At 38.8% G+C, this 11,455-nt stretch overlaps 1 protein-coding gene across 5 annotated transcripts in view; it reads right to left on the minus strand.

Annotated features, from left to right (window-relative positions):
* Positions 1-9,649: 9,649 nt before the first annotated feature.
* The window catches only part of FRY (FRY microtubule binding protein), a 420,573-nt gene continuing 418,767 nt past the window's right edge, over positions 9,650-11,455 (minus strand). For all 5 annotated transcript variants that reach the window (XM_057532698.1, XM_057532699.1, XM_007164157.3 and 2 more), the window contains one exon: positions 9,650-11,038. In XM_057532698.1, coding sequence (XP_057388681.1) covers positions 10,780-11,038 — 259 coding nt within the window. In that variant the 3' untranslated portion in view covers positions 9,650-10,779. The remainder of the gene's footprint in view (positions 11,039-11,455) is intronic.

Genomic DNA, 11,455 nt, shown 5'->3' on the forward strand with positions numbered 1-11,455 from the left:
AGTGGACATCCTTGTCTCATTCCTGATCTTAGAGGAAATGCTTTCAGTTTTTCACCCTTGAGAATGATGTTTGCTGTGGGTTTGTCATATATGGCCTTTATTATGTTGAGGTAGGTTCCCTCTATGCCCACTTTCTGGAGAGTTTTTAATCATAAATGAGTGTTGAATTTTGTCAAAAGCTTTTTCTGCATCTGTTGAGATGATCATATGGTTTTTATTCTTCAATTTGTTAATATGGTGTATCACATTGATTGATTTGCATATATTGAAGAATCCTTGCATCCCTGGGATAAATCCCACTTGATCGTGGTGTATGATCCTTTTAATGTGTTGTTGAATTCTGTTTGGTAGTATTTTGTTGAGGATTTTTGCATCTATGTTCATCAGTGATATTGGTCTGTAATTTTCTTTTTTTGTAGTATCTTCGTCTGGTTTTGGTATCAGGGTGATGGTGGCCTCATAGAATGAGTCTGGGAGTGTTCCTTCCTCTGCAATTTTTTGGAAGAGTTTGAGAAGGATGGATGTTAGCTCTTCTGTAAATGTTTGACAGAATTCACCTGTGAAGCCATCTGGTCCTGGACTTTTGTTTGTTGGAAGATTTTTAATCACAGTTTCAATTTCATTTTTTGTTATGGTCTGTTCATATTTTCTATTTCTTCCTGATTCAGTCTTGGAAGGTTATACCTTTCTAAGAATTTATCCATTTCTTCCAGATTGTCCATTTTATTGGCATAGAGTTGCTTGTAGTATTCTTTTAGGATGCTTTGTAGTTCTGTGCTGCCTTTTGTACCTTCTCCTTTTTCATTTCTAACTTTACTGATTTGAGTCCTCTCCCTCTTTTTCTTGATGAGTTTGGCTAATGGTTTATCCATTTTGTTTATCTTCTCAAAGAACCAGCTTTTAGTTTTATTGATCTTTGCTATTGTTTTCTTTTTTTCTGTTTCATTTATTTCTTATCTGATCTTTATGATTTCTTTCCTTCTGCTAACGTTGGGTTTTGTTTGTTCTTCTTTCTCTAGTTCCTTTAGGTGTAAGGTTAGATTGTTTACTTGAGATTTTTCTTGTTTCTTGAGGTAGGCTTGTATAGCTATAAACTTCCCTCTTAGAACTGCGTTTGCTGCATCCCATAGGTTTTGGATTGTCATGTTTTCATTGTCATTTGTCTGTAGGTATTTTTTGATTTCCTCTTTGATTTCTTCAGTGATCTCTTGGTTATTTACTAATGTATTGTTTAGCTTCCATGTGTTTGTCTGTTTTACGTTTTTTTCCCCCTGTAATTCATTTCTAATCTCCTAGCATTGTGGTCAGAAAAGATGCTTGATATGATTTCAATTTTCTTAAATTTACTGAGGCTTGATTTGTGACCCAAGATGTTATCTATCCTGGACAATGTTCCATGTGCACTTGAGAAGAAAGTGTAATCTGTTTTTGGATGGAATGTCCTATAAATATCAATTAAATCTATCTGGTCTATTGTGTCATTTAAAGCTTCTGTTTCCTTATTTATTTTCATTTTGGATGATCTGTCCATTGGTGTAAGTGAGGTGTTAAAGTCCCCCACTGTTATTGTGTTACTGTCAATTTCCTCTTTTATAGCTGTTAGCCGTTGCCTTATGTATTGAGGTGCTCCTATGTTGGGTGCATATATATTTATAATTGTTATATCTTCTTCTTGCATTGATCCCTTGATCATTATGTAGTGTCCTTCCTTGTCTCTTGTAACATTCTTTATTTTAAAGTCTATTTTGTCTGATATGAGAATTGCTACTCCAGCTTTCTTTTGATTTCCATTTGCATGGAATATCTTTTTCCATCCCCTCACTTTCAGTCTGTATGTGTCCCTAGGTCTGAAGTGGGTCTCTTGTAGACAGCATATATATGGGTCTTGTTTTTGTATCCATTCAGCAAGCCTGTGTCTTTTGGTTGGAGCATTTAATCCATTTACGTTTAAGGTCATTATTGATATGTATGTTCCTATTACCATTTTCTTAATTGTTTTAGGTTTGTTTTTGTAGGTCCTTTTCTTCTCTTGTGTTTCCCACTTAGAGAAGTTCCTTTAGCATTTGTTGTAGAGCTGGTTTGGTGGTGTTGAATTCTCTTAGCTTTTGCTTGTCTGTAAAGCTTTTGATTTCTCCATCGAATTTGAATGAGATCCTTGCTGGGTAGAGTAATCTTGGTTGTAGGTTCTTCCTTTTCATCACTTTAAGTATATCATGCCACTCCCTTCTGGCTTGTAGAGTTTCTGCTGAGAAGTCAGCTGTTAACCTTATGGGAGTTCCCTTGTATGTTATTTGTCGTTTTTCCCTTGCTGCTTTCAATAATTTTTGTTTGTCTTTAATTTTTGCCAATTTGATTACTATGTGTCTCGGCATGTTTCTCCTTGGGTTTATCCTGTATGGGACTCACTGTGCTTCCTGGACTTGGGTGGCTATTTTCTTTCCCATGTTAGGGAAGTTTTCGACTATAATCTCTTCAAATATTTTCTCTGGTCCTTTCTCTCTCTCTTCTCCTTCCGGGACCCCTATAATGCGAGTGTTGTTGCGTTTAATGTTGTCCCAGAGGTCTCTTAGGCTGTCTTCATTTCTTTTCATTCTTTTTTCTTTAGTCTGTTCTGCAACAGTGAATTCCACCATTCTGTCTTCCAGCTCACTTATCCGTTCTTCTGCCTCAGTTATTCTGCTATTGATTCCTTCTAGTGTAGTTTTCATTTCAGTTATTGTATTGTTCATCTCTGTTTGTTTGTTCTTTAATTCTTCTAGGTCTTTGTTAAACATTTCTTACATCTTCTCGATCTTTGCCTCCATTCTTTTTCCGAGGTCCTGGATCATCTTCACTATCATTATTCTGAATTCTTTTTCTGGAAGGTTGCCTATCTCCACTTCATTTAGTTGTTTTTCTGGGGTTTTAACTTGTTCCTTCATCTGCTATATAGCCCTCTGCCTTTTCATCTTGTCTATCTTTCTGTGAATGTGGTTTTTGTTCCACAGGCTGCAGGATTGTAGTTCTTCTTGCTTCTGCTGTCTGCCCTCTGGTGGATGAGGCTATCTAAGAAGGTTGATGGGAGGGACTGGTTGGGATTGTTTCTTTAATTTCTCTTTCTGATCTTTCATTATTAGTGTATAGAAATGCAACAGATTTCTGTGCATTTATTTTGTATCCTGCAACTTTACCGAATTCATTGATGAGCTCTAGTAATTTTCTGATAGTGTCTTTAGGATTTTCTATGTATAGTATCATGTCATCTGCAAACAGTGACAGTTTTACTTCTTCTTTTACAATTTGGATTCCTTTTATTTCTTTTTTTCCTCCGATTGCCATGGCTAGGATTTACAAAAGTAGATTGAATGAAAGTGAGGAGAGTGGACATCCTTGTCTCGTTTCTGATCTTTCAGCTTTTCATCATTGAGCATGATGTTAGCTGTAGGTTTGTTATATATGGCCTTTATTATGTTGAGGTATGTTCCTGCCATGCCCACTTTCTGGAGAGTTTTTATCATAAGTGGGTGTTGGATTTTGTCAAAAGCTTTTTCTGCATCCATTGAGGTGATCATAGGGTTTTTATTCTTCAGGTTGTTAATCTGGTATATCACACTGATTGATTTGTGGATATTGAAAAATCCTTGCATCCCTGGGATAAATCCCACTTGATCGTGGTGTATGATCCTTTAATGTATTGTTGGACTTGGTTTGCTAGTGTTTTGTTGAGGATTCTTGCTTCTATGTTCATCAGTGATATTGGCCTGTAATTTTCTTTTTTTGTGGTGTCTGTCTGATTTTGGTATCAGGGTGATAGAGGATCATAGAATGAGTTTGGGAGTGTTCCCTCCTCCCTCTTTTTAAAAATAGTTTCAGAAGGATAGGTGTTAGCTCTTCTCTAAATGTTTGATAGAATTCACCTGTGATGTCATCTAGTCCTGGATTTTTGTTTGTAGTAGTTCTAAAATCACTGTTTCAATTTCAGTGCTTGTGATTGGTCTGTTCATATTTTCTCTTCCTGGTTCAGTTCTGGAAGATTGTACCTTTCTAAGAATTTGTCTATTTCTTCTAGGTTGTCCATTTTACTGGCATATAGTTGCTTGTACAGTAGTCTCTTATGATCCTTTGTATTTCTGTGGTGTCAGTTGTAACTTCTCCTTCTTCATTTCTAATTTTACTGATTTAAGCCCTCTCCCTTTTTTTCTTGATGAGTCTGGCTAAAGGTTTATCAATTTTGTTTATCTTTTCCAAGAACCAGCTTTTAGTTTCATTGGTCTTTTCTATTGTTTTCTTCATCTGTATTTCATTTATTTCTGCTCTGATCTTTATGATTTCTTTCCTTCTACTAACTTTGGGTTTTGTTTGTTCTTCTTTGTCTAGTTGCTTTTGGTGTAAAGTTAGGTTGCTTATTTGGGATTTTTCTTGTTTCCTGAGGTAAGATTGTATTGTTGTAAACTTCCCTCTTAGGACTGCTTTTTCTGTGTCTCCTAGGTTTTAGATCACTGTGTTTTCATTTTCCTTTTTCTCTAGGTATTTTTTTGATTTTTTCTTTGCTTTTCTCAGTGATCCATTGACTGTTTAGTAGCATATTTTTTAGCCTCCACCTGTTTGTGTTTTTTACAGTTTTTTTTTCTTGTAATTCATTTCTAACCTCATCGCATTGTGGTCAGAAAAGATGCTTGATATGATTTCAATTTTCTTAAATATTGAGGCTTGCTTAATGGCCCAGCATGTGATCTATCCTTGGGAATGTTCCATATGCACTTGAGAAGAATGTGTATTTTGCTGCTTTTGGATGGAATAGTCTATAAATATCAATTAAGTCCATCTGGTCTAATGTCATTATGGCCTGTGTTTCCTTATTGATTTTCTGTCTGGATGATCTGTCCATTGATGAAAGTGGGGTGTTAAAGTCCCCCACTCTTATTGTGTTACTGTCGATTTCTCTCTTTATGGCTGTTAGTATTTGCTTTATATATTGAGGTGCTCCTATAATGAGTGCGTATAACTATTTACGATAGTTATATCTTCTTCTTGGGTTGATGTCTGATCATTATGTAGTGTCCTTCTTTGTCTCTTATAACAGTCTTTAGTTTAAAGTGTATTTCGTCTGATATGAGTATTGCTATTCCAGCTTTCTTTTGATTTACATTTGCGTGGAATACCTTCTTCCCTCCTCTCACTTTCAGTCTGTATGTGTCCCTAGGTCTGAAGTGGGTCTCTTGTAGACAGCATATATATGGGTATTGTTTTTGTATCCATTCAGCAGTCAGTGTCTTTTGGTTGGAGCATTTAATCCACTTACATTTAAGGTGATTACCAATATGTATGTTCTTTTTTTTTTTTTTTTTTTGGCCACACTTTGCAACATGTGGGATCTTAGTTCCCTGAATAGGGATCAAGCCCATGCCCACTGCATTGGAAGTGCAGAGTCTTAACCACTGGACTGCCAGGGAAGTCCCCCAGTATGTATGTTCTTATTTCTATTTTGTTAATTGTTTTGGGATTGTTTTCATAGGTCTTTTTTCTTCTCTTCCTCTTTTGTTGTCTTCACTTGTGATTTGATGACTGTCTTTAGTGTTGTGTTTGGATTACTTTTTCTTTTTTGTGTGTATATCTATTGTTGATTTTTGGTTTGCAGCTACCATGAGGTTTTGATATAGCAATCTATATATATACAGGAAGTTGCTGGTCTCTTAATTTCAAATGCATTTTCAATATCCTGCATTTGTACTGTCCTCTTCTCATGATTGCTGCTTTTGATATCATATTTGTGTGTGGATGATTTCCTATATTTACTGTATGTTTGCCTTTACCAGTGAGCTTTCCCATTTGTAATTTACTTGTTTCTATTTGTGGGCTCTTCTTTTCTACCTAGAGAAGTTCTTTTAGCATTTGTTGTAAAGCTGGTTTGGTGGTGCTGAATTCTCTTAGCTTTTGCTTGTCTGTAAAGCTTTTGATTTCTCCATCGACTGTGAATGAGAGCATTGCTGGTTAGAGTATTCTTGGTTGTAGGTTTTTCCCTTTCATCACTTTAAATATATCATGACACTCCCTTCCGGGCTGCAGAGTTTCTGCTGAAAAATCAGCTGATAACCTTATGAGGATTCCCTTGTATGTTATTTGTTGCTTTCCCCTTGTTGTTTTTAATATTTTCTAATTGTCTTTAATTTTTGTCAATATGATTAATATGTGTCTCGGCAGGTTCCTCCTTGGGTTTATCCTGTATGGGACTCTCTGTGCTTCCTGGACTTGGGTGACTGTTTCCTTTCCCATGTTAGGGAAGTTTTTGGCTATTATCTCTTCAAATATTTTCTCAGGTCCTTTCTCTTTCTCCTGTCCTTCTGGGACCCCTATAATGTGAATGTTGGTGTGTTTAATGTTGTCCCAGAGGTCTTGTAGACTGTCCTCATTTCTTTTCATTGTTTTTTCTTTATCCTGTTCTGTGGCAATGATTTCCACCATTCTGTCTTCCACCTCACTTATACATTCCTCTGCCTCATTAATTCTGCTATTGATTCCTTCTAGTGTATTTTTCCTTTCAGTTGTTTTATTGTTCATCTGTTTGTTCTTTAAATTTTCTAGCTCTTTGTTAAACATATCTTGTATCTTCTTGGTCTGTGCTTCCATTCTTTTTCTGAGATCTTGGATCATCTTTAATTACGCTGAGTTCTTTTTTGGGTAGATTGCCTATCTTCACTTCACTTAGTTGTTCTAGGGTTTTATCTGGAACATATTCCTCTGCTGTCTCATTTTGTCTAACTTTATGTGTTTGCTGTCCTACAGTCTGCAGGATTATAGTTCCTCTTGCTCCTGGTGTCTGCCCCCTGGTAGATGAGGCTGGTCTAAGAGCCTTGTACAGGCTTCCTGTTGGGAGGGACTCATGCCTGCCCACTGGTGGGTGGTGGGTCTTGTCCCTCTGGTGGGTAGGGCCATGTCAAATGGTGTGTTTATAGGCAGCTGTGGGCTCAGGAAGACTTTAAGCAGCCTTAACGTCTGCTGAAGGGTGGGGCTGCATTCCTACCCTGTTGGTTGTTTGGCCTGAGGCATCCCAACATTATGGGTAGCCTTTGGGCTGTTGGGTAGGGCCAGGTCTTGGCATCAAAATGGCGGCCTCCAGGACAGCTTACACCAATGAGTACTCCCCAGTACCTCTGCCACCAGTGTCCTTGTCCACACAGTGAGCCACAGCCACCTTGCCTCTCCAGGACACTCTCCAAGATCAGCAGGTAGGTCTTGCCCAGGCTCTTATGAAGTCACTGCTTTTTCCACTGGGTCCCAGTGCACATGAAATCTTGTGTGTGCCCTCCAAGAGTGGCATTTCTGTTTCCCCCAGTTCTGTGGAGTTTCTGCGATGAAGCCCCTCTGACCTTCAAAGCCAAATGCTCTGGGGGCTCCTCCTCCCAATTCCAGATCCCCATACTGGGGAGCCTGACCTGGGGCTCAGAACTCTCACTTCTGTGGGAGAACCTCTGCGATATAATTATTTTAGTTTGTGGGTCGCCCACCTGGTGGGTATGGGATTTGATTATATCGCGAATGGAACCCTCCTACCATCTCATTGTGGCTTCTTTTTTGTCTTTGGAAGTAGATTATCTTTTTGGTAGGTTCCAGTCATTTTTTGTCGATGGTCATTCAGCTGTTAGTTTTGATTTTGGTGTTTTTGTGAGGTGGGTGAGCTCAGGTCCTTCCACTCTGCCATCTTTCTGGGGATCTCTCTGAGGGTTCTGTCAAAATGCAGATTCTGAATCTGTAGGTCTGCAGTAGGACCTGAGAGTCTGTGTTTCTTCCACGCTCCCAGAAAAGGTAGCTAATATTGATCTGTGTGCTTTGAGCAGCAAGACTGTAGTGAGGATAACACCAAGCTTCTGAAACGAATTTGTCTTAAATGATAATACTGTTACTGGTTTGTTCTTAAAGGATATGATAAGATACAGATGAACATCCATATGGAACAGATGTGTAGGAAAGGGCTTGGGGAAAGCGTGCAGAGCTTCCATGACCTCTCTGGGCACCCCTGCTTGTTCCCCTCCCTAGATGCTCCCCCCTTGTTTCTGTAATTTGCAATTCACTGAAAAGAACAGAATTAGGATTTGGAACCTGAAAAGCCTTAAGACCTAACTTTGTGCATGTTTGTGGACACGTGTGCAGGTGCAATGCTAAGTTACAAGCATCTTTATTTCAGAGCTGTACTAACATATTAACAGTCTCACCTATTGGTGAGAATAAGACATTCGCATGCCTCTAAAATGTATGGTGCTTTTTCTAAAATACTCGATTTGGACATTACAATTTTAATCAAGTTATGTCTAAGTTGCAGTGCACCTGTCTGAATTGTTTTATGCCTGTGGGTAAAGTGTATCATGTTTTGGGACTAGAAAGCATGGAGGTATGAGGAGGTATTTCTCTTATCCCAGAAGCATCTGTTAGATATCTGCCCTCTCCTTTGGATGGATATCTCTACCTCTCCTCTCCCCTCCTCTCCATCCCTGTTCCTTGGGAAGTGAAAATTAACACTTCAGTAACAGAGGCACAACACAATACCCAGGGAGATTTGACTGCAGCTCTGAAGTCATTGATTGTTGGGCTCAAATGGGGCAGGTCTGCAGCTTCAAAGGGCCTTTCTCTTATACTCAAGGGAGAGAAGGTTAAGAAATAGTGGAAAAGTAGAAGAAATCTTTCACATTAACAAATCTGTTTTTTTTTAAAATAAACAGAAAAAAACCCATTACTTCCCATGACTACAGATTATATTACTGAAATCTCCATTTTTTAAAAGAGTAACCCATCATGGTGGTTCTTTGCTGGGTAAGAGGCCATGGTGGAAAATTCAGTCACAACTGGTCAGTCCTTTCTACTGTGGGTCCCAGCAGAACTCTGAGAGTTGGCTAGTGTTGTTAACCACAGAGACCTGCATTATGTAAGACTTTTTTTCAGAGAGATTGTGATTCAGTTTCTTTTCTACAAATCATGGAGAATCATCTTTAAGGTAAGGTGAAATCATCAGAAGAGTATGTTGACAGCAATGTCCAGAAAGTCTTTAAAATGAGTGAATAGTTGTACCTATGGTAACATTAAAAAAATCTTGGGTCAGGCTCTGTTGCAGGGTATTCTAGAAAATTACTACTTATGATTTAGTTGGTGCATGTTATGAAAGCAAATTATATTTGTTAATCTAAGAAGTATGAGTAGGAAGACCATAGAGATTAGATTGTTATGTGTCTCCATGACCCTGTTTTTTGAGTGGGGTGAAGAATAGATGGGTTTTGGTGAAAGAACAAAACTCTTACTACTTTTTCCTGATCATTATGCGTCTATTTCAAAATGTTAAGGATGACAACCTAATGATAGGTTATGGACAATGAGAGCTCTTGTTCTTCTCTGATTTCTTTGATCCCAGTGAGCACTGGTTGAGGGTCACAGTCTTTGGTGTCCACTTCAAGAGGTTCCAGAGACCTCCTGCTCCCCAGGGTCACTGTACTTGCCTCACAACTCCACTGGCTGCCATTCATGGAACACATAGGAGTGTGGCACCCCTTGGGGTTGTCACTGTGGCAACCCACACACAAAACTATAAGTGTGTCAACGGCAAAAATCTTCATTAAGCAGAAATAAAACCTGTGGTCAATATGTATTTTTTTCTTTTAGTCTAAAGGAAGTTCTGAACAGAGTATTAACCGAGATTACATCACAAAAACTTTAAATGTATTTACAGAGTGAATAAGTTACACAGATAAACTTTGAATATGTTTCTAATGTGCAACAGGTTTACATGCACACAGCTAACACTTGACAGCATTAAGTTTAAGGAGAAAACTTAAGAATGGCCCTTTACATATATATTACAAATAAAATGACATTTCTTAAGAAGCGAAGTGACAACTCATATTTTACCGTTATGATTCTACTTCCAGCTATCCAAACGGATATTAAAATATGCATGCGTAACAGGTGGAAAGACTTGGAATTTATAATGTTGAATGTCTTTAACTTTTTTCTACAAAATGGCCAAGTTGGTTAAAATTAACACTCATCCTTCTGTAGTATAAATATGCTCATAAAAGCAACCTTATAGTAAAAAGCAGCCAAGATCCTTTAAAAAAAGGTCTCTCTGGACCATTTTTGGTGCGAGGGTCCTAATCACAGACCCCTGCAAAGAGATCCAGGGCTTTCGAAACAGTAGCCTAGCAACATAAGGAAGGTACTTCATAGCAGCTCCTTTTAGATACAGTAATTGTATTCAAATTTCAGTGTACATTAAATTGTCCATTTACAATTCCCTTTTCACATATACAGGCTGTCAGCTTTTGACCGTCTTACAGTTTTCAGTGGCCAGCTTCATTCTGCCTGTCCCTTCCTCAGCCCACCAAAAAAAGAAAAAAAAAAAGAAAAGGAAAGAATGTACAAGTTTTAGAATATAAAATATTTTTAGCGAAGAAAACATTGCACTTTTGCCAATCTAAAATTGTTTCTAGAAAGGAAGGTACTGTTCAGAGTAGTCGGCTTTGGTATGCAATGGAAGTCACATCTTCAGTAGTGAGTTGCATTTGCTCAGTAAAATAACACATTTGTGCCACACAGCATGACGGATGGAGGCTGTTCCAGAATGTCCTATGCTACCTTGGTTCTTATAGTATTGCTACACGTGGGAAGTTCTGCCATCCTCTTTAGAAAAAGTCCTACAGGTAACAAGAGGGAGAACAGTCTGACCAAGCCTTTTGAAGGCTGAGAAGACACTGAATGACGTCACCCCAGCATGGCAGCACCCCCAGCTTGGCACCCATGGGGGACGGAAGGCTCCTGTCAGAGACTAGTGCCGGAAACACTGGAGTCTGGAAGGAAAGCGGTGAGGACCCGGTAGCTCTGGGCCCTGCGGATCATGTCCCGGATCTCCATGTTCAGCTCCATCAGCTTGGTGCAGATCTCGGTCAGGCTCTGGTTAGACCCCACCAGTGCATAAGTACCTGTTTGTCCCAGAGTTTGATGACGGAAATAAATATTCAGTAGGGTCTGGACCTCATCGTCAGAACTGCTTCCAAAGATGTCATTGGGCCACAGACTTCTGCAGTCAGAAGAGAAGAGCAGATTAGAGGCACTGTTATTCACAAGGTTGAGAGGTTATGAGTCTTTATTAGTATAAGAAAATTGCTCTTTTAATACAAAAGCTTTTGTTGAGATATGATTCACAAACTATACAATTCACTATCTAAAATACACAGTTCTGTGGCTTTTTTAGTAATATTCAGAGTTGTGCAGACATCACATGATCAGTTTTAGAATATTGAATATTATTGGTTTTGATAAAATATCTAAAGTAAAAAAATATCAAGGGCTTCCCTGGTGGCGCAGTGGTTGAGAGTCTGCCTGCCAGTGCAGGAGACACGGGTTCGAGCCCTGGTCTGCGAGGATCCCGCATGCCGCGGAGCGACTGGGCCCGTGAGCCACAATTGCTGAGCCTGCGCGTCTGGAGCCTGTGCTC

Source organism: Balaenoptera acutorostrata, chromosome 18 (genome assembly GCF_949987535.1).
Source record: "Balaenoptera acutorostrata chromosome 18, mBalAcu1.1, whole genome shotgun sequence".
Classification (NCBI taxonomy): Eukaryota; Metazoa; Chordata; class Mammalia; order Artiodactyla; family Balaenopteridae; genus Balaenoptera; species Balaenoptera acutorostrata.